General features: G+C 32.9%; 1 protein-coding gene and 1 long non-coding RNA gene across 2 annotated transcripts; both read right to left on the bottom strand.

Moving 5' to 3' along the window:
• Nucleotides 1–7,349: 7,349 nt before the first annotated feature.
• LOC143045175 (uncharacterized) lies at nucleotides 7,350–15,799 on the bottom strand. Its single transcript, XR_012968896.1, has 4 exons — nucleotides 15,667–15,799; nucleotides 13,265–13,540; nucleotides 12,673–12,733; nucleotides 7,350–8,906 (listed from the first exon to the last, which is right to left on the bottom strand). It is a non-coding gene; the product is annotated as an uncharacterized LOC143045175 (long non-coding RNA).
• A 2,375-nt stretch (nucleotides 15,800–18,174) lies between these two features.
• Nucleotides 18,175–24,465, bottom strand: LOC143046931 (uncharacterized). The gene is made up of 6 exons (XM_076219975.1): nucleotides 24,332–24,465; nucleotides 22,621–22,734; nucleotides 21,276–21,512; nucleotides 20,410–20,901; nucleotides 19,407–19,479; nucleotides 18,175–18,592 (listed from the first exon to the last, which is right to left on the bottom strand). Exons 1-6 carry the CDS (start codon nucleotides 24,402–24,404, stop codon nucleotides 18,208–18,210), a joined length of 1,374 nt encoding a protein of 457 aa, XP_076076090.1. The 5' UTR covers nucleotides 24,405–24,465; the 3' UTR covers nucleotides 18,175–18,207.
• Nucleotides 24,466–24,904: the final 439 nt, after the last annotated feature.

Raw genomic sequence — 24,904 nt, forward strand, 5'->3', positions numbered from 1 at the left:
GCCATACCAACCTCTACCTCTGGTATGATGGTCGATGTGGAGAATCTCTTAGTTTGGCCAGCCGGAAATAGTTCAGTTCGAATTCGTTGTAAACCGGAATACCATATCCCCCCTTTTAACCCTCTACTGACAAACTCGTACGGGTCTAGGGTACAAGTGCTAAGAGCCATTTTTAAGGCAATAAGTACCTCTTCCTCTGGTATCATTGCCCACGTGGAGAATCTCTTCGTTTGGCCAGCCGGCAATAGTTCATTTTAGAATTTGTGATATACCAGGGTACCCCCTTATCCTTTCCTGACTAACTCGAACGGGTCTAGGGCATAAGTGCTATGAGCCATTTTATAGGCAATACCAACTTCTACCTCTGGTATGATGGTTGATGTGGAGAATCTCTTAGTTTGACCAGCCGGCAATAGTTCAGTTCGAATTCGTTGTAAACCGGAATACCATATCCCCCCTTCTAACCCTCTACTGACAAACTCGTACGGGTCTAGGGTACAAGTGCTATGGGCCATTTTAAAAGCAATAAGTACCTCTTCCTCTGGTATCATTGCCCACGTGGAGAATCTCTTTATTTGGCCAGCCGGCAATAGTTTATTTTAGAATTTGTGATATACCAGGGTACCCCCCTTATCCTTTCCAGACTAACTCGTACGGGTCTAGGGCATAAGTGCTCTGGGCCATTTTATAGGCAATACCAACCTCTACCTCTGGTATGATGGTCGATGTGGAGAATCTCTTAGTTTGGCCAGCCGGCAATAGTTCAGTTCGAATTCGTTGTAAACCGAAATACCATATATTCCTTTTAGCCTTCTACTGACAAACTCGTACGGGTCTAGGGTACAAGTGCTATGAGCCATTTTAAAGGCAATAAGTACCTCTTCCTCTGGTATCATTGCCCACGTGGAGAATCTCTTCTTTTGGCCAGTCGACAATAGTTCATTTTAGAATTTGTGATATACCAGGGTACCCCCCTTATCCTTTCCTGACTAACTCGTACGGGTCTAGGGCATAAGTGCTATGAGCAATTTTATAGGCAATACCAACCTCTACCTCTGGTATGATGGTTGATGTGGAGAATCTCTTAGTTTGGCCAGCCGGCAATAGTTCAGTTCGAATTCGTTGTAAACCGGAATACCATATCCCCCCTTCTAACCCTCTACTGACAAACTCGTACGGGTCTAGGGTACAAGTGCTAAGAGCCATTTTTAAGGCAATAAGTACCTCTTCCTCTGGTATCATTGCCCACGTGGAGAATATCTTCATTTGGCCAGCCGGCAATAGTTCATTTTCGAATTTGTGATATACCAGGGTACCCCCCTTATTCTTTCCAGACTAACTCGTACGGGTCTAGGGCATAAGTGTTCTGGGCCATTTTATAGGCAATACCAACCTCTACCTTTGGTATGATGGTCGATGTGGAGAATCTCTTAGTTTGGCCAGCCGGCAATAGTTCAGTTCGAATTCGTTGTAAACCGGAATACTATATCCCCCCTTTTAACCTTCTACTTACAAACTCGTACGGGTCTAGGGTACAAGTGCTATGGGCCATTTTAAAGGCAATAAGTACATCTTCCTCTGGTATCATTGCCCACGTGGAGAATCTCTTCGTTTGGCCAGCCGGCAATAGTTCATTTTAGAATTTGTGATATACCAGGGTACCCCCCTTATCCTTTCCTGACTAACTCGTACGGGTCTAGGGCATAAGTGCTATGAGCCATTTTATAGGCAATACCAACTTCTACCTCTGGTATGATGGTTGATGTGGAGAATCTCTTAGTTTGACCAGCCGGCAATAGTTCAGTTCGAATTCGTTGTAAACCGGAATACCATACCCCCCCTTCTAACCCTCTACTGACAAACTCGTACGGGTCTAGGGTACAAGTGCTATGGGCCATTTTAAAAGCAATAAGTACCTCTTCCTCTGGTATCATTGCCCACGTGGAGAATCTCTTTATTTGGCCAGCCGGCAATAGTTTATTTTAGAATTTGTGATATACCAGGGTACCCCCCTTATCCTTTCCAGACTAACTCGTACGGGTCTAGGGCATAAGTGCTCTGGGCCATTTTATAGGCAATACCAACCTCTACCTCTGGTATGATGGTCGATGTGGAGAATCTCTTAGTTTGGCCAGCCGGAAATAGTTCAGTTTGAATTCGTTGTAAACCGGAATACCATATCCCCCCTTTTAACCCTCTACTGACAAACTCGTACGGGTCTAGGGTACAAGTGCTAAGAGCCATTTTAAAGGCAATAAGTACCTCTTCCTCTGGTATTATTGCCCACGTGGAGAATCTCTTCGTTTGGCCAGCCGGCAATAGTTCATTTTCGAATTTGTGATATACCAGGGTACACCCCCCCCCCCCTTATCCTTTCCTGACTAACTCGTACGGGTTTAGGGCATAAGTGCTAATGGCCATTTTAAAGGCAATGATATAAATTGTTAATGTTAAGATTAATGACTGAGATTGGTCTCCGTAATTTTGAAGAATTATATGTCATTGAAATAGTACTTGACAGTTTTTATTTTTCTGTTGTTTTTATTTCTGCAATTAACTATGTTTCTATTTTTTCTGATCTGTTTAAATAGAAAATACTGTCTGTATTGTATGTTTTAGTTTCATGATTGGACTTTATTTGTAGACAACGAACAACGAACAAATTATGCCCATATGACCATCAATTCTCTGTAATTCCTAAATTTCTATACTAGTATTCAATCATTTTTTTTTTATTTATTGTAGCTTACATTTATTTAATTCAATAATCACAAAATTTTAATAAAAACTGTTCTTTACTTTATTTGTTTGTTGTAATGTCCCATTAAATTTCTATATTTAATTATATTTATTTCAATTTGTTATTGCTTCAGTTTACATTATTTCTCTTATCACAGAATGTTAAAAGACCATTACTTTGTTTTATATTTATGGAAGCATTTGCATTGTTTTTATTACATTTACAATGTTATTTAAAGACGCAGACCTAGAAGTCCTTGAAGAAGACCAAAAGTTAATTTAGTAAACGCGGACCTCGAAGAAGACACCCATTGACATGCCTGTTTGAAGTAATATCACATAGAAATAGGAACGTTATTTAATCATAGTTATCGTTCATAGTTTCTAACAACACTTCTTCGAACGCAAGTCATCTCATGAATATTATTGCCGGCTCATGAATATTATTGAAGGCTGGCCTCATGAATATTAACGCCGGCTGCTATCGACGGCTAGATCCACACTAGTCTTTTCACGGGTTAGATTTTAGCAATAAGAAAAAAATATGTATGAAAGACCATCTTGTTGAACTGATGTACAATGTAACTGTAAAAATAATTACCTATAATTATATGCTTTTGCGAATCGATTACGAGGACGAATAAACAAAAAAATAGAGGAAAGGGGGGTTTGTGTAAAACAGCTATTACCATGTCTTTAACCGATTTCTTAATCTCGTGACCTCGAATGTTTGGCCTTAAAAAAATATAAAAAATAACCTTTTCTGCCTGTTTATACGATCTGATCTTAGGGCAGTATTTCAGGAACATGTACGTAGGTCTATCTTATAAACTCAAACAAAGGGAGGGTGTTGCAGGAGGATTTCAGGTGACCAGGTTATTCATTTCCACCTGCTGTTAGTCTTACTAATTGGTTTTGCATGGAAAAGACACAGAATCATGTATTTCAATTTTGAAACCAGTTATATCCTGCATATAGTTCATCAAAATATTATTTTCTTAGGCAAGAAGGCGAAATGTTATAATACATATATAATACATATCTCAGATAAAATTGAAATAGAAACGGGGAATGTGGTGTCAAAGAGACAACAACCCGACTAAAGTGCAGAGAACAGCCGACGATACATGATATAGTATTGCAATGCTATTAAATCAATTTTAAAACCTTAGTCAATTAATCGTTTATAAACTTCATCAACACTATTGATCACTATTGTGACTTTTACTGACATGATTTCTATAATTGTCTGTTGCGAAATTTTGAAATTACCAAGAAAGTAAGGTTTCAACTCTCCCTCAGGCAAAGTTGACCTTAGATCGATTTGGCATTTTTCAGGTATTTTTTGTATAATAGCTTTTTAACTGTTTCGGTACTTGTACATCCTCGGTTTTCACATATTTGGTTTTGAACGTTCCTGATGAATTAAGGTAAATCCAGAAAAGCGTTTCGGCCGCAATAATTTATTAAACGTGCAGTTTTCATTTTTTACAGCACTGGGTCGATACCTCTGCTGGTGGACTTTAAGCCCCACAGGTATCATAAGCTCAGTACGTAGTCAGTACCGAGATACTGAGTACATACTGAGCTGCTGATACCTTCCGGTACTGACATGATTTCTAACAAAAAGATATTGGAAGATGTGGTGTGACCATATGAGTGCCAATGAGACAACTCTCCATCCAAGTAACAATTTATAAAAAGTAAACTATTCAACTTTCTACTTGTTTGGCTTTATAATTATTTAGATCTGAGCGTCACTAATGAGTCATGTGTAGACGAAACGTGCGTCTGGCGTATTAGATTATAAGCATTGTACCTTTGATAACTATTTACACCACTGGGTCGATGTTATTGCTGGTCGACGTTTCGTCCCCGAGGGTATCACCAGCCCAGTAGTCAGCACTTCGGTGTTGACATGAATATAAGTTATATGGTAATTTGTAAAAAATTATCTGTTTATTAAAATATGATTTTTTTCGAAAATATTAAGAATTTTCTTTTCCCATACATAGATTACTTCAGCTGTATTTTGCTCAACCTTTTGGAATTTTGGATCCTCAATGCTTTTCAACTTTGTACTTGTTTGGCTTTATAACTTTTGATCTGGGCGTCACTGATGAGTCTTATGTGGACGAAATGTGCGTCTGGCGTATTAAATTATAAGCATGGTACCTTTGATAACTATCAGCATACACTAGACAGTCTTGATGCCGTTACATACATTTTTGTCTGATTTTTAAAATCTTTGTTTGTTATCTTAAACTTTAATTTAATTTCATTATTTTTAATTATTTTTTCTTAAAGACGAAGGGAAAAGGGCAGATGACACACTGATATGTTTTCAACAACTGCAATGAATACCCTCTTAATATGAACTTGTATGAAAATACGTGATTTCCACTTCAAATTACACGAAAACATGATTACAGCAATATCGAATCCCATCCTTAAATGTACGAACACACACCTAATTTTTAATTCTAAATCGTGAAGCGCACAACAATAAAGGATGTCTACCTTCTAAAATCAAGAAGAGAGCATCATATCATAAATGTCACTTACTTTCTATGACAAAAAGGGGAGTTGTTCTAACCGCTGATTCCGTTGATGTATTTATTAAAGTAAGCACATCATTGGATGCCTCATGCAAGATTCACTAATGAAAGGGGTGTTTTATATGCATACAAAATACATGTTTTATATTGAATTTCAAAGGACATGTCAAATGTGTATTGATTTCGGATATACATGCAGATAACACTGAAAAATTAAAACTTGAAATGTCTATCTTCCTGTAAACAGGAACTCCCTCCTCCAAGTTTAATTTGTGAATTAGTTATAACAGTTAAGTACTTTTTAATAAGCATGACATAGTTCTAATTCGTCACCTTTTAAAAAGTCTTCCGGAAACAATCAAGTCAATCCATGTAATTTATTTATGATGAACTCGGTAATACGTACAACATAGTGTTTTATTTGATGGTTAAAACACATATAATTTTTTGTATGTAAAAACATTATATCAAATGTCCAAAACTTTGTTTTGACCAAGGAGGAAGCTCCATTTTAAAAAATGTTTTGTTTAAGTCACCCCCTTCAATTTCTTGACGTAAAAAAGTATGATAAAAAAAACCTTAGTTCAAAGTAGAAAAAAACAGCGGAAAACCAAACAAACTAACAAACTAACAAAACCAAACGTGAGACTTGATTAATCTACAACTGTCACATTCATGACTTGGGTACAGTCATTTTTCAGAATAAAATGGTGGGCTACACCATTAACAATAAGCCCTATAAAATATGAGAGGTGTTAATTAAGAAATCATTAGCTCTGGACACATTTAAAACTACATGTGTCAAAGCGACACGAATGGCCCCGTCCTAAAAAGTTAAAAAATCTGCAATTTTAATTACACATGTGGACACAAACACGATGGTCATTTCACATATCAAAAATCAGCTCAAAATCTGGAGGTGTATAGTAAAAAAATCCGTATAACTGTGATTTTCAATAATTTATCAAAGTCCAAAGCCCGTAATTTCGGCAAAAATTAGTGGAGCGGAACGAAACTTAAACTTGATCTGTAACTCATCATGGTGAACTCACATACCAAAAATCAGCCAAATATCTGAAGGTGTTTTGAAAAAAAGTCTGTATAATTGTGATTTTCAACAATTTCTCAAAGTCCAAAGCCCGTTATTTCGGCAAAAATTAGTGGAGCGGAACGAAACTTAAACTTGATCTCTAACTCATCATGGTTATCTCACATACCAAAAATCAGCCAAATATCTGAAGGCGTATAGAAAAAAAATCTGTATAACTGTGATTTTCAATAATTTATCAAAGTCCAAAGCCCGTAATTTTGGCAAAAATTAGTGGACCGGAACGAAACTTAAACTTGATCTGTAACTCATCATGGTTATCTTACATACCAATAATCAGCCCAATATCTGAAGGCGTTAAAAAAACCTCCGTATAATGGTTTGTTGCGAATTGACGGAATTTCGGAATTACGAAATTACGGAATTACGGAATTTCGGACAAGGGTAAAACTATGTGGCACCGACAACTTCGTTGCGGGGCCATAAACAAATAATTGTGCTGTTGTCACATTAATTTAGACAATAGGCAATACTTTATTATTAAACCGTGTACAAGAGGACATCATATATACACGTATACACATTTATATACTTAATACATTCACACGAGACATAATAATGCTACATGCATGGTAAAATACAGCAAAATGTCAATTTACAAACTACAATAACATTTAACTCTAATTAAGACTAGTAACATAAATCATAAGTATCGTGTAAGAATTTTAAAGAATATATTGCTAAGTTTTTGTAAAGTTTTACATGACAAAATGTTAAAAGCTGTTTTAATTTGTAATTTAAGGAAAAAAAAAGAGTTAGCATCCAAGCTTTGTTCAATCTCGCATGGAAATTGGTTCACAGTTTGTGTTAATGAAAAATAAACCAGTCCTGCATGCTACCTTATTTTTACACATCAGCATGCAGTATTTTCATATCTATAAAGACTGGAAACACAAAAATATTTGATTGTCTATTTTGTGCATGTATATTACGTAAGCAACATGTTTTAGTTGTTTTAGAAATTAGATGACAACTCCCTTTTAATTTCTTTGTTCAATTTTTTTTTTATAACATTCAGAGTTGAATACATAATTGAAGCACAACATATTACAATGTATTATAACGAAATGTCATATGTATGATGAAAATCAATTGCATCAATTTCTTTATGTTCTTTAGTTTGTTTAAATTTTGATTTTTCATGTGTTAGGTGATGGACTAATTTCGGCAATAAAAAGACAGTAAAATGAACAGTCACATTTCCTATGCCATAGGGATAATGGTACATTGACTTAATAGAATTTTCACCACTTTCTCAGGCCCAGATCCTACACGAACATTCACCTGAAGTAATTGTATTATACTATTTGACCATAGATATGAATAAGTATGATGACATTTTACCTTTTCTGCTATCTTTTAAACATGCAGTGAATACACAAGTAAAAAAACCTGCAGCTTGGGAAAATATGTTGGAGTAAATACTGATTTTGTTCAATTACAGTGTTCAGATACACAGACTTATGAAGGGTAAAAAACGGGCAACATCGTTCGAGAAGTTATTATCATCCTGCGACTATTAAATAACAGTTACTAGTATGGAAAATGAAATACATTGATTTAAAAATTCAAGGTTCAAAGTGTTAGTTTTCATTCTTTAAACCTAATTGTTAGAATTCCCAAATTAAGTCGTAAAAATATTAATTTAAGGAAATTTCTTTCTTAATTATGGTTAATTCCGTTATTTCCATGATGGTAACTTTTCGATTTTTTTTTATTAGTCTAAAAATTGTATTATTCCTAGGGTTTCGTTATATATTTCCCTAAATTATGGACATAACATGCATAAAGTCATAATCTGGTGAAAAAGATAACATTATAAATGTGTGAATAACCGATTAAAGTAAAAGCGAAAGTTTATTTTGGTTAATATAGTCACTAAGTAAATTGACCTTTATTATCGGGCTAGATAACTCTGCTTGACGCAAATACTGTGCCGGTTGTATTCATGTATTAACATACATTATACGAAGTAAAAAAAACCCGAATCAAACAAATCGAATTTTCCTTTTTCACCTTGACGATTTCGTTTCCAATTTGAAAGTTTTCATTCAATATATGCATAAGGCGTTGACTCCGTCAAAGAATCTGAATTGCAATTGTCAATCGACTCGTATAACTTTGATGCAATACTTTCTCCAAGATTGCTTTGTGATTTAAAGTCTTTCGTTGCATTTGTTTCTGCATTTTCATATTTTAAGCTTTCCTGTAATTGGTTAGCCAGATCTGTATTCAATTTATGTTCCTTAGCCGAATTTTCGTATTTTTGTGATGTACTTTCTTGCAATTTGTCATAGTTATTAGTATCTTGGTCTGGTCTTCTTAATTTGTCATAGTTTTTATCTTTGTTCTGTTCAATGACAAACGACGGATTTTCATGTTGTGGGGCATCTATGTCATACACTGTCATATAGTCATGTTCGTCTTTCTGTTGAGTCCTGTCTTGAATAGACATTGCTGAATTTGTATCAGCCTTTGAACACCATGTCGGATTATATTTCCTGAAATTATTACAATAACATTTCAAAATTACGTCAAGTTAATGCTAAATCTGTATCAGGAAGTTTCCTATGTCCAACATTCCGTTTCTGTTTGATAAGGAGCTAGAGATTCAATAATCAATATGCCACATTTATTCAACACCATCGACTACTGTAAAAAAACTATTTTTCACGAATCTTTAATTCGTGTTACGGCCCTTCTAGCCCATTTCGCGTTTTTCAAATTTACTTGAAATAGTAAAATAATCAAATTTACTTGAAATTGTAAAATAAACAAATTTACTTGAAATTGTAAATAAGGAACTAAATAAGTTTTATATGGTCAACGAAATATATTCGCGTTTTTTGCTACTCGCGAAAGCAGTGAAAATAAATTACTCGCGAAAATATTACGGTAATAATACGTCATGATTTATTTAGAAATAGTTTTCCCTCTATACGCATTCACTGGGGTAAAGCTGATGACCGTAACTGCATTCACGGTCATCCCAAGATGTCGGATGAAAAATTAGGTCAGTTTCTGTATTGTCTGTTAAAGTGTTTCTATATCATTTTCTTTACAAATCATACATTGAAACGATGTAAATTTATAAAAGAATCACTCGGAAATCACTAATTACTTCTGAGAAATGTGCATGAAACGGGAAATTCGATTTGAAAAAATCGCCAAGATGACCGTAAATCACAATCGAGATGACCGTAACAGAATCAGCGATTCATAACAAGGCTGACCGTAACTGCTTTTAAGATGACCGTAATTTGTAAATGATGACCGTAACTTTTAAAGGATGACCCTCAATTCTAAGAAATATCCGTATTTATATAACTATCTTTTTGTATCAAATGATTAATCGTGTTGGTATACACATATTAATATGAGAGTTTTATCCTATAGGTAGAAGAAAATAAGACGTGCTTCAAATGCAAAGATTACCATATGTATCTTTTTTACAGTAGAGGGTTTAATTTTTAAAATGAATTTGCCAAAAGACATGCAAATGAACAGGAAGGGAAAACATGCTACAAAAGCGCGATAAAATGACACCTTACAAGCATAATGAAAAAAATGCGGTGCACAGCCTTCAACTGCTCGACAAAAGATTTTTTGTTTTGTTTCTGGGATTCCTTTTAATGACATATAATAAATACACTTTTTTAAAAATGCCAAAAAATTGCATGTACACCCATTGATATTATATCGTTTTTCATTTTGTCGTGCAAATAAAATAACAGAAATATTTTGAAAATATCATTCGAATAAACTAGTGAAGGTGAGCTCCAGCAAAGTAGATCCTTAAAATAGTATTGTACGAAAAGCGTATCACAAGGCGGAACGTTGTCAATTTGTAAATATACAGAAATGTAATTCATACAGTCAGGATTCTACTTCTTCAAAATTATCTCCCCATTACGCCAGTTCATGCTCACAATCGTAGAAATGGAAGCCATTGTAGGGATGACGATCTGCCAATTTTGCTCTTGAAAACTGATAAATTTATCCACATAGCACCATTACGATCGATCGTTATATGTCAGTTATATTTTAAAAGACAAATGTATCTACTAGCTAATGAGCATTAGTTTATGATCTTGTCTGCATTGATTCAACTTAAAAATATTGTCTGATCGGATGTCAGATGGAAATTTTAAAAATTCTTAAGCATTTAAAAAAAATCTAATTAAATATTTCGTGGAAGGGCAGACTAAACATTTTCAGTGGTTGAAGATTATAAACCCTAGTTATCACACACATATTTTTTTCGAAGATATCCATTTTCATCATCCAAATTAAAAGACTGTCGTCAAGTACTTTTAGAAAAAATAGCTATTCGAACACACCTACTCTGTTTTTGTGATTCATTAGATAGGTATCTCACTTGACCCATATGTTTCATCTTTTCGTACTGTAATTTTTTTACGTTATAAAGTCAACTTGTAGCTTTGATATATAATAATGATAGAATCTGAAGCGAGATGCTATATAAAATACTCCTGCTTTGTACGTTTTAAAGACAAATATACACCCCAAACATGCCCCAACATAAATAGGTGCACTCGATTGTTCTCTTTTCGATACAATCGTTACCTGTTTTGGGGAATTTTTTCTTGATTCACATAATGGAAGGGCAGACACGAAACTTTCTGAACTAAAAGATTGATATGTTCTCCGTCCGTGATAAAAAAAAACCCCGGAGGTTATGCATTTTCTACATCCAACTTATAGATACTATATATAAAAAAGAAGATGTGGTATTATTGCCAATGAGACAACTATCCAGAAAAGACCAAAATGACACAAACATTAACAACTATAGGTAACCGTAAGGCCTTCAACAATGAGCAAAGCCCATACCGCATAGTCAGCTATAAAAGGCCCCGATAAGAACCATGTCGTCGACTTGATATCTTATTGTTTTGCATTACTATGTAATAGATACATTGAAAACTTATGCGAAAGGTGTTTTTTAAATAAGAAAATCGTCGTTTTATTTGTTTCTATTAACTTTTTAAAATTTTGTTACTATATCAAACATTACAGTTAACATTTATCGCTTTCTCGATAAACACAGAGCTTTTATTCTTTTGTTCTATTTCAAAAGTGTTTCCGCCTGCATATATCAAGACAAATTAAGATTTTAATCAGCTTCCTCTGGAACCATACACATGGGCTCGATTACCAAATATTCGTATGTATTATTAATGTTTTTAATGCTCCATTTATTGGCATTATGTTTTTCTGGTCTGTGCGTACGTTCGTCCGTTCGTCTGTTTGTTTGTCCGTTTGTCCAGCTTCAAGTTAAATAAAATTGAAACTTAGTACACATTTTCCCTATGGTATGATCTTTTTAATTCTAATGCCAAATTACAGTTTTATCCCATTTTCAAAGTCCACAAAACATAGAAAATGATAGTGTAGATGAGGCATCCGTGTACTGGGGACACATTCATGTTTCTTCAAATTTTCGTCGTATCGCTATCCATTTGTGTTAAAATTTTAACGTCGATATCAATAAATATTTCATTGTTTACGAGAAATATGCAATTTACTATCATTGTTATAAATCTTAAATATGGCCAATTATATTATAGTTTAAAAAAAGAAATTGATGAAACATATTTATATCCGCTAACCGAGCCCCTATTGAGATCGACAAACTCAACAAAAAAGCTTTGAATACAATACGGATATTTCTTAGAATTGATGGTCATCCTATAAAAGTTACGGTCGTCCTATATAAATTACAGTCAGTGTTTACAAATTACGGTAATCCTTTACAAGTTACGGTCATCTTTTTACCAATCACGGTCAGCCTTGTTTTATGTTACGGTCATCTTGAAAATATTCTGATTATAATTTACGGTCATCTTAACGATTTTTTCAAATCGAATTTCCCGTTTCATGCACATTTCTCGGAAGTAATTAGTGATTTTCGAGTGATTCTTTTATAAATTTACATCGTTTCAATGTATGATTTGTAAAAAAAATGATATAGAAACACTTTAACAGACAATACAGAAACTGACCTAATTTTTCATCCGACATCTTGGGATGACCGTGAATGCAGTTACGGTCATCAGCTTTACCCCAGTGGCATTGAAAGTCCTTAATAATACAGATTCTTGATTTTGACTCTTTTATATTTCTTGATAAAGTTGCTCTCTTTATAGCAGTATACTACCGTTGCCTTTATTTAATACTTTGTTAGCTCTCTATTTTAATAACATCTGTTTTTACAGAACCAAATAGATGTACAAATGTACATACCTCTTGTATAAATATACCAATCCAACTATACAAAGGATGGCGATAATACTCACTATGATTGCTACAATTCAAAAAATATTTACACTAGCTATGACATGGAAGTTAGTTTAGGAAATGTTTATGTAACGAAGAATATAGGTTACTTAACACGCTATTTTTTTTAAAAGAAATTAAAAACAAAATCATTTTGAGCAAAATAAATTGTACTGAGTTAAGTGCATCTTGATCGGTTTCCAAAATTGCTTTCGAAAATCTTCTTCCTTAGAAGAACTTCATTATATTTAGTTGATATTTTTAGATCATCACATATTTAACTGTCCTTTTTAGATATCAAATAACAATTCTTTATTTTCTTGTAATACAACTGTTATAATTAGTTATTAAAGGTACCAGGATTACAATTTGATACGACAGACGCGCGTTTCGTCTACAAACGATTCATTAGTGACGCTAAGATAAAAAAAGTAATAAAGTTTCACAAAAACATTGAACATTTTAAGAAATATCTTGCATGTATAAATCGTGTGTGCTTTTATTTTTTAATAGTTCAATATATAAAAAATATGATATGATGCACCTATTGTAGACATACCAGTTATCAACGTTGAATGTCTTTTATTAGTGGAACCAGTAGTTTCATTATGATGTGCGAAAGTTATGTTTGAAACATGAACGGAAGAATTATTAATGCTGGACTCAGATTGGTTTTGATAAATTGGTACAGATACAACACTGGCAGGTTCGTAACTGGATGTTGAAATATGCAAAATACTCGTGTTCTTGGCGTGTACTGTAAAAGGAAAGGTCAATGCGTTGTTTGTCCTTGAGCCAATTGTTGATACTTGATGTGTGGACGTTACTTCATATTCTGTAAAACAAAAACGTTGCATATCATATTGCGTTATAAATACTACACGAGGTGGCGGCTTAAGTAATCTTAACTCCGTTCCTCTTAAAAGTACTTCTTTGCTCATGTAAAGTATACACATACTTTGATTCCTCGTCACATTACATTGAGTGTACCTTAATGAATCAAACGATAATCAATACCATCGCCACGAAACTCAGTGACCCCCAAACAGCGAAACTGGTGCATTTTATCTTAAACGTTTATCTGGTGTTTTTTTCACGCAGGACAATTGGATCCACGGCCCCCCTACAACCCCCCCACCCCAACAGAACAGAACCATGTATCTTTGCAATTTCCAATGCTTATTCAGGTACACGTTGTAATAATGTTTCCTTTAGTTATTTGCTATTTTAAAATAAAATATGACTGTTTATTTTACGAACAGACAATGTTTTGCAGTGATATGATTACCAATGAGACAACTTTCCAGTTGTTGTACATTCGCGTGATGTGTTTCATCATTTGATTAACGACTTTCCGTTTTGAACTGTCTAGTATTTTTGTGATTTTACTTTTTTCTATAAGAACCAAATGACAGAGATTTCGGCAATTCTTAATAACCATACGGCCTTCAAAAATATGTAAAACCCACACCATACAGTGGTCTATAAAAAGTCTTAGTATGACAAACCATGAAGGAGATGATAAAAACAACCAACGCTTTAAGAAAACAGAAAATATTTTTTTTGTTATAAACTAGTTTATTGTTTTTTTTAAATAATGGTTTAAAATAATAAGTTATAGGATATCTTTGATTTTTCAGATTAACTTATTCTCAACATTTTTAGACTTTAAACTATCAAGTTTTAGTACTTGCTGTCATATTGTATAAACACCAGTCCTGTATGTGGCGTTAGGTTCCCGTATTTCTAATCATGAAATATATCTCATCTCCGTTTAGACTTATACCCATTCGTTTGATGTGTTTGAGCTTTTGATTTTGCCATTTAATTAGGAACATTCCGTTTTGAATTTTCCCCGGAGTTCAGTAATTTTGTGATTTTACTTTATAAGTCTGTCATTTAAAGTAATCATATACCGACAAGGAAATGAAAAAGACACGTTGAAAATACAAAAACGGTAATAATAAGTTGTCAAAGGTACAATGATTTTGATTTAATACGCCAGACGCGCGTTTCGTTTACATAAGACTCATTAGTGAAGCTCATATTAAAATAGTTATAGAGCCAAAACAGTACAAATTTTAAGAGCATTGAGGATCCAAAATTCCCAACAATTGTGCCAAATACGGTTAAGGCAATCAATGCGTGGGATGAGAAAATCCTTAGTTTTTCGAAAAAAATCAAAGTTTTGTAAACAGGAAATTTATAAAAATGACCAAATAATTGATAATTATGTCTACACCGAAATGCTGACTACTGGGCTGGTGATACCCCCGGGGACGATATAAATGATACATATATGCACACTGTGGCAAACAAAACAAATCAAGGGATATCGACACTTGTGTTCGAAATTTATCTTGAACACATCATCGTCATGTGCAAAAGTAAAGCTTATAACTGGCTTGATGATCCGAACCTTTGTCAACTCATTTTTGTAGTTTGCTCTTATTATGTTGTTCTGTTTCACTTTTCGGAATTTTGAGTCCTAAATGCTTTTCAACTTTGTATTTGTTTGGCTTTATAACTATTCATATCTGAGCGTCACTGATGAGTCTTGTAAATCGAAACGCGCGTCTGCCGTATTAAATTATAATCCTCGTACCTTCGATAACAACTCACCACTAGCATACTAATGTGCCTTTTCTAAAATGAGAAGAATGTAATTCAGTGATTGTTGGTGTTTGCCGTACGTCATATATGTGTTTTTTTGGTGTTAAATCCATAAAATTTTTCTGTTGTCGGGGAAATAATTTCATAAGGAACTATATTTCGGTAAGTCAAAATTGAATCCCAATAGTTTATGTTTGTTCAATAGTGGAAACCGAAGATAATTTTGATATGAAGCTATTTGTTTTAAGAGATTTCGAATGGTGTCGGAAATTTATCAAAATTAATATAAGAAATACAGGGAGGTCTTCCTTAATCCAAGGACGATTAAAGTAAATGACATGAACATACCGTATATCGAAGCAGAATTAATGCTAATCAAAATATATGATGCAGCGAATCTAAAATACGTCCTTGTATCCATGGTTGTAATGCTATTTATGAGGAATGTAGTCGGTTGCAATTGCGTTTGTTTATAATAATAATATTTACAATTGTAGTAATCTAATCATATTCTTCCTCCTAGATAAAATGTATGATTGATAAGTTGTGGATAAAATGTAATAACAAACTCGGTCTATTGGAATTCAGTCCAAATCGATAATCGAGATTTACTATATCAGGATGATGAAAAGAATTTTGTACCTCGTGATCAACAGTGTGTTTTGTTTGACTTCCAAACATATGAATTATTGTGGCTCAACACAAAAAAATATTTAACTCGATAAAGATCAGTTTAGGTATCATTTATGGGAAGAAAGATGTAACAATTATCGTCTAGATTAATATAAAAAAAGAAGATGTGGTATGGTTGCCAATGAGACAACTGTCCACAATAGACCAAAATTACACAGACATTAACAACTATAGGTCACCGTACGGCCTTCAACAATGAGCAAAGCCAATACCGCATAGTCAGCTATAAAAGGCCCCTATATGACAATGTGAAACAATTCAAACGAGAAAACTAACGGCCTTATTTGTATAAAAATGAACGAAAAACATATATGTAACACATAAACAACCTCTGAATTATAGGCTCCTGACTTGGGACAGGCACAGACATAAATAATGTGGCGGGGTTAAACATGTTAGCGGGATCCCAACCCTCCCCCTACCTGGGACAGTGGCATAACAGTACAACATAAGAACGAACTCTAAAAATCAGTTGAAAAAGGCTTAACTCATCAGATGGACAAAAATACAAGTGGACGTGGCCGAGTACTTGTACATCCTGACAACAAAAAGATACTAGGAACAGATCTGAGAGTATTCGCAGTTATCTGACAGCTAGTTCAAAGCCCCTAACAACTAATAAAAAAATCATGCACCTAAGACTAAACTATCAATCCGTACACATCCAGCATCCAATGGATTTAGTGTAAAGACATCATAATCAGTCAGAGAAAAAAAACATGACCTTGTGCAATGCCAAGTTACAGGTATCGACAAATTGTAGATCCATGAATGTGTATATGTATATAACAAACTAGCAATATTTAGTTTGCTTTTAAATTATTGATAAAAAAATCAATATTTATACCAATAAAAACAATATTCAATGATCTTATTACAGTGTTGAGTTGGTAACCTTTTAGAATAAGTTTATTTAAAGGAGCGATAAGTTTACAAGGATCATTTCTAAATTTCAAGGCACGGTTCACAACATTTCCGTAAAAATGAGGATGTGCTATCCCGTTTGAAATAAGTTTGAAATAAATCTACAGGTACAACCAAACTTCAAAACCAAATCTTTATATCTATGGAAAAATTTAGTAAAGGTTTTTAGTAATTTATGGTAACGATATCCCTGATTTAATAATTTACCAGTAATACATAGATTGCGTTTGTTAAAATCAAAAACGTCACAACAGACACGGGCATGCATAGCGAACGAGCTGTGAAATAAAAACACCGTAAGATGGTGCCAAAGACACATCACCATCTAAAAATGGAAAATTAACAATAGGGAACGAAAAATCGTCCCTTTTGTTGTAAATATTATTGTGGAGTTTCCCTTTTAAAGCCGAAATATCTAAATCCAGACAAGGACAGTTATTACCGTATAAATTTGATTTATTCAAAGTAAGTTCCTTGGTGTAAATCTCAGCAGTATATTGAGAAAATTCTTGATTATTTAACGAAAAAATATCATCAAGATAACGGTAAATGTTGTTGAATTTATCAATTAAATGCAATTTCGACGGGTTTTTACCGAGTTTAGTCATAAACTGTGATTCGTAACATTATAAAAACAAGTCTGATATTTAAGGGGCACAATTAGTGCCCATGGGGATTCCTATAACCTGTCGATAAACTTTGTTGCCGAAACGTAAACAAATATTATCAAGGAGAAAATTAACATTAAATAAAATATGTTTCATTTTTTAAAACCACCTTCACCTAATAATTTCAATATCATGGCAATATTGTAACTTCAATAGCCAGTTTCTTCAAAGATAATCATAACATAAATGCCCCCAAAAGTGACAAATGAATACAGACATTACTTGTTGTACAAATATATGTTCGTTGAAACATCATGAAAGTAGATGAATTGTCATCTACTATTCTGCCATCATAGACAGTCATTAACCAAGAAGATAAAGGATAGAATAAAACCCAAATTACTAGTTGGCCATTCTTTTAGCGGTTTTTTTTTCAGATTTTTGTGTGGGGTTGCTTGATTTTTATAATCAGTTATGCTGTATGTCTGAAATAGTTACCAGAGGTACAAGCCTTATAATTCAATACGCCAGACGCGCGTTTCGTCTACATAAGACTCATCAGTGAAAGAGAGGTGAAAGCTATCAAAGGAATATTCTTACATTCTGATTCGTATGAGAAAAGAAGAAAATATTAAAATAAATCTGCTTTTTATTGTTTATAAGATTAATCATAAATGGAGTTTTCTTGATAACTGCGCAGAGATTCATTGAAGTTACCAGAAATATCGTAATCGTCTTCTGTTTTCTGATACGTTGTCAGAGAATACACCATATCGACATCTGCTCTACGTCCAACCCGTTCGATGTGATCATAATCTTCATTCTGGACATTGAAATCACAGACCTCATCATATCCAATGTTTGAAATAGATATAGACTGAGGCATCGTTTTACCAAGTTCACTTTTTGTTAGTTTGTTAACAGAGCTGTACAATGGAATATTATTCTGGCCTTCAAAAGAGTTTGAACCTTCTCGACACTTGTTTTTTGAAGTTGACTTTGTTGTCCTATCTTTGCCTGTACTGATGTTCCTTCTTACCATGTGCCGTCTGGAAAGTTAATAACAAATAAACACTTGATTAGTTTTGATCGTCCGAGGCGCTTTTCCGGATTGATCTTCACCAGAAAAGCTCAAGGCTTAACATTTGAATACTAAAGATGTATAAATACGTAGAAATATTTGGAGCTATCCGATAATTGAGAAACATAATCCTTTTCTTACATATTTTTACTTAATTATTGATATATTCAAATAAAAAAAATAGGTCTTTATAAACACAATGAGATATGGTATCATTTCCTATGAGACAACTGTTCACCAGAGAGCTATTATGTACGATAGGCGGCATTGAAGTAATCTATATTGAAAGTCTATTTTAAATATGCATTTCTTTTCAAGAGTGCCTGCATCTATGTTTTACGTTCGTCATACGACCTTCGGATAGTTTCCAAACTTACATATTCATGTTACTTAACGAGGTCTGTTTATAATTTATTACAGTCACGATGGCAGTGCAAATGAGAAAGGATGAGGAGTAATACGATCCCTTATTCTACCTTTGAAATTGTAATACTAAATGAACAAAGAATATCGTAATCTGGATTCTTCAGTTCAGAAAACAAATAATTTTTAAATTCATTTTGAGTCATAAACGTGTGGAATTTGACATTTTTTACCTACATTGGTCATTTGACACATACTTGTAAGTCACAGCAATATTATTATGTGGCAAGCACAACAAATATTTTGACCAATTTAACATTTGTACCATAATTTCTTCTTACATTTAAAAAAAAAAATTCTATTCTTTTATTTGATATACATTTATGTAAAAAAATAATTAATATATAGAAATTTCATACCTAACAGCAACCATTAAAAGAACAATGCAAATAACAAAAATTACTGCACTTACACTCCCTGCAATAGGGGCTACTGAAATGGAAATATATATTCCGTGAACAAGACTATTATGAATCGATTTCGTCGTATTGATATGTTCAAGATCGTTTTTTAACGATCTTTCTTTTTACTTCCAATCTACATTTGCATACACCACTGCGAGAAAAAAATGCAAATAACAGTTTTGGAAGTTTTTGAATAACTATGACTATCTTAAGTTTTCTTTCTATGTACAAAAATGTATTTTACACTAAACATGATAAACGGTGTTCAATTTCGGTCCATATTTTCGGTTGTTTTCTGAATTAATCATTTGAATTTTAGAATACGAAAAATAATCCCAGAATAATGAAGACTGCATGAAATTTGTAGAATACTCCCGTAAAATGATGATTCAAGTTATGTACAAAATTATTGTATGGGGGTTCCATCTCAAGTGTAGAAGAACTGACTCAGATCTTCAAATAATTCAGTTAAATAAAACGATTATGACATTTTCAAAGTATAAATGTTGTTTACTAACAATCATAATAAAAGGAATAAAAGTATAAATCTACAAGTTTTAGCTTATGAATACAAAAAAATCCACTGAAATCACCATTTCTGTATTCCAGTTGTCGTCGTTTGTTGACATAAACGTCTATTCGATTTTTGTTGTGATTTAAACCTGGGTGACGGTTTTCCCTTTTGAAATATTTCCAATGATTGTATCAATTTTAGTTTCTCTATTACTTGCTGTGTGGTATAAGTTTTTTAGGGGGACCTAGGGTTGCCCGTAAGGCTCCATATAGTGTTGCCTTTATCTTACAAATATATTATATATTATTAATAATATTGAAAATGATATAACATCTCCATAACTTCATATCAATATCTATATCTAGTTAAGTGGAAGTTGCAAATGAAACGCATTTGAACTTAACAAAATACTAGTATTCAATAAGTCACAGTAAATTTACAAACCTTGAGATTTCTGTTTTCGCTTATCAGTTTTTGATTCATGTTTTATAAATGTCTTGTTGATATGTGCCACATATGTAGGTCTCCGATTGTTGTTAATAGTTGGAATGGTATCCTCAGTCACGGTTTTTGAAACTCCAAAACGATTATTAAAAGCCCAATAATTGCATACACCTGTTGTCTTATGTATGTGATTGTGATTGGTACTCAATATATGTTCCAAAAAGTTTGTATTGTTTATCTTGAAATTATACTTTGGTGTTGTGTTTACATTTGTCTTTATTGAAGTTGCATGTTCAATTGGAAAACCTGATGTAGCGGGAAATTTTAATACATTTTCATTTGTTATTTTCCCATGAATGTGTGATGGTGACGAAACTATTATCGGTGCTTTTGGTAATCGATCTGTTTTATTGGTCAATTTGGGAACCATTGGACTGGACCAGGTTTTCCTAGATAACACTGACGTTTGTCTTGTTCTCTCGATATTTGTATCTGTAAGATAATTTATTCCATAAATAAAACTTGAATGATTCACAAGTGTACATTTATTTCTAATACAATATAAACCCAATTTTAATCTGGCCGCGAAAATAGATATCTTCAAATATAAGCAGTGAAATATTAAATTATGTTTCTATAAAAATGATGTTTTAAAAAAATGAGGTTTTAAAATTAGACAAAATTTTAGTGTTACAGATGGAAAGATTTTCCATAGCATGCACGCAAAATGGATATGTTAAAATGTCTGATAATGTAACTCATCTCAAACTACCTTACTGTTAATTATTTTTTGAATTGACGCAAAAGTTGTTTGTATCTTTGAATAATATTCATTGGCTAAATATTCATGATTAAACATTACTTACCCTTGCAGTGATACATTATTTTTGCACTTATTTGTCCTGTAACTTTTATTCGACACCGATGTTGGTTGTTACAATAGCGAAATGAATCCGAATGTTCTGATTGTCTTTCATTGTTTCTTGAACAATATCTATAATGATCAAACCAGGCATCGTCAATTTGAATAAATCTCGGGTATTGACATGTTATTCGGAGTGAATCATGTGCAGGTATCACTTTACAATATTTACTATTACGTCCTAAAACATACAAAAAAAATATAACGGATGTCGATTCCATATCAATGTATACTACCATAGGCGTTTGCTTTTTTTTTTTAAAACATACCAAATTAGAAAATCAACCAACAAAATAACCCATACAGATATCAATTTTCTCTTTGTCAATCATTCTTGAATAGTAAAATTATGGAAAAGAAAAGTATTAAACCTATAACCTAGGAATATCATACTTAAAAAATGATGATACAAGATTTCAGATTTCTTGAAGGCAACATTTCCTGTTTGGATTACCCGAATAAACACAAAAATTTCACTAAACTTCAAAATGTATGAAAAATCGAAGCTCAATATAAACTCAAGATATTCCACTTTGCAACGTTTAATGATAGACTGTTATATTTTCCCTTTTCATGGATTCACTTTGACAATTAAAGTAATGAATATTGATGATTTACAAAGTAAAATGTATGTTTTTAAAATTTCAAGAAAACCTTAACAAGTATATTTGTATTCATGTTAATATAAAATGTAGATTTTACAAATTACAAATACCTGCATTATTCAGGCATATTTCAAATATGTACGTGTTGTTTTTGGTCATAAACATTTTGATCGGATAATATGAAATGAGTTCAAACATAAAATCATAACAGGTTCTCCGATCACACAGAAGGAGTAAACACACAGAGAGGTAAAAAATACCAAAGGGAGAATTAAACTCATAGGTAGAAAATAAACTGCCAGCGCCATAGCATAAAGCAATTTTTTTTATATAAGAATCTTAAATCTTAGCACAAGGGATAGTTTAGCATGTCTTGTAAACAAAACGAGCGTATGGTGTACAATTTTGGTATCTATGATGAGTTTATTCGATTACGGCCTTTTTGGCTTGTGGACATGTCTATAGAATAAAACACGTAAACTGATATGATTTGCCAGTTCAATAAGAGTAAATAAATATCTAGCGTGTTCATCAATACTTCAACAAATATACCAATAAGCACAAAACAACAGTTATTGACAATAGGCGAAACATATGTCAGAATCTAATTCCTTAATACTACAAGCCACCTTAGTAGCCGTCTGTATTACAAAAAATATTAAAATAAGACCGACACCTACTTACCGCACTGTTTTTCGTCAGCACCACTTCGACAATCTTTGTATCCATCACACATTCGTTCTTGTGAGATACAAGCGCTTAATATTCCCGACACGTGGCAAGTTGTACAACCTCTCCCTGCAAAAATGTGACACAACAGAAGAAAAATGAAGAAAAAATCCGCATGGTAGGATAAAAAATTTGATTATATAAATAAACTGAATTAGTAAACTGTTACATTAAAAACCAGTATAACTAAAAAAATCAAAGATCGAACAAAAGATCTAAGTTTGAACATTAGTTGTTCAGACCATTGATTATTGCATGCACATAACATTTTTACTAAGCAAGTTTTAAATGATTTAACGCGTCTGTTCATGTTTATAAATTAAAAGAATCAAAAGGACATGACTTTTAAACTAAACGAAACAGCAACCAGCGTACAATCTAAAAATAACACATGTCATCGAAACTGGACAATATACATCTAAAATGACCTACTTTAATTCAAATGCGGCAATATAATAATATTTACATACACACTAAATACATTTTATAGAAAATAGACACATAATAGGGTTCATAAAATGACAGATACAACACAGTACAATATTTTGTAAAGTCAAATAACGCTCAGTTGATGTTTATATGTTTGTATTGTTTCTTTGTTGGTTCAGTCTGATTGTCGGGCCAAATAACGACAGTAAAAGTTTGAATTGTATGCCAGATTTCTTCACAAGATTTAATTTTATGGCTTTGTCCTTCAATTCACAATTAAGATTTATCTTAACTCCTCTGAAACCGATACAAGGGGCCGGATAAAGAACAGTAATAAAAACATTGTTCCTTAAAGTTTGTTGTTTTCGTTTATTGCTGTGTATGTACTGATGTTGGATGGATATGCCATATTCTTTTCCATAAACAAAACATGACGGAGTTTTTCTGCGTTTTTTAAATTCCTCCTTTTGCTCCGATATTTGAAGGAAAAACTCCAGCGTTCCAAATGTGAAGTCTAGCACAGCAGATATATTCACAGTTTAACAAGCGCTGTAGGTAGCGGTTTATAAAGACAAACTCTGTAGCAATATGAAATCAATCGCCGTTTATTTAAAGTAAAGCCCTGGACTATTTATCTCCAGCGCTGAACATTGTATGTACAGTAACGGAGTTTATATTTACAGCTCTGCCATTTACATCTCATTCGATCGACTTGAAAATCAGGTTCTTTGGAAGAGGTCAGTCACTACGATCTTCGAATGAATTAAAACATCAAAGAGACAGGGAAATGCAATTATAAGAAACACAGGAATAGAATAAAAACATCAATTCGTTTGACAAAAAAGGTTTCTATGGGAAAATATATTATATGGTCAATAAAGAAGAGTAGAAACTTGAAAGAAAAAAAAGAAAAAAGAGTAATTTTAAGATTATTTTTGTCTGCTTATATATTAGAATTCGAAGTAGTAAATAAAAAACATAGTCATCGAATTATCTGTCGATAATGATTAAAATTAAAACCAATTGTTATATCGTTTAGAATTTAAGTACATGCACGATGAAGAAATTTTTCGAATTCTAAAAAAGGATAATTAAGACTGTTATCTTCTTCTAAAAAAAAACGGTTTTTTTTCAACCGTTAATTTAGACAATATTAAATCAAAGCTGACCAAATGCTTATTTCACAGTTGTTTAAATATTCAAATCTAGAAAAAAATGAACATTATAAGATACAAACCAGAGAAACTACCACCAGCAAGACTTAAAATATTTAGCAATCCAAAAAAATGGAGATATAATCCACAATTCATCCTGTCCAAGCTGTTTTATAAGGTAAAAGCTTTATAGTCAATGATGGTTTTTTTTCAAATGATATACCAAATCAGACCGATACTTCAGTTATTTTTATCCTTTATCAAACAATGTTTAAAAGGTCAATACTGTTTTCCGCGTATCATATAATGACAGAAAAAATGTTGTCTTAAATAGGGTTCATATTTAAGTGGCAACATGATTGATTAGTATGAAAAAAGAAGAAGATTCCAGGGTGACAATCATAAATCTATGGCAAGCTGTTTTTGTCAAATCTTGTAAATGTCCAATATTATAACAATTTCCTACAAAACATTAGAATAAAAATGATCTGAGAATAAATTGTTTAAAAAAGACACATTGAGAACTAGATTTACTCATGGCGAATTAAAATCAATCACTGGGTGATAAAATCCTTAGATTTGCGTGCAAATTTAATGCGCACTTATTTCATACATACTTGAGTTTAACTTAAATAGGGATCATATTTAAGTGGCCA

This window comes from Mytilus galloprovincialis, chromosome 9 (assembly GCF_965363235.1).
Source record: "Mytilus galloprovincialis chromosome 9, xbMytGall1.hap1.1, whole genome shotgun sequence".
Classification (NCBI taxonomy): Eukaryota; Metazoa; Mollusca; class Bivalvia; order Mytilida; family Mytilidae; genus Mytilus; species Mytilus galloprovincialis.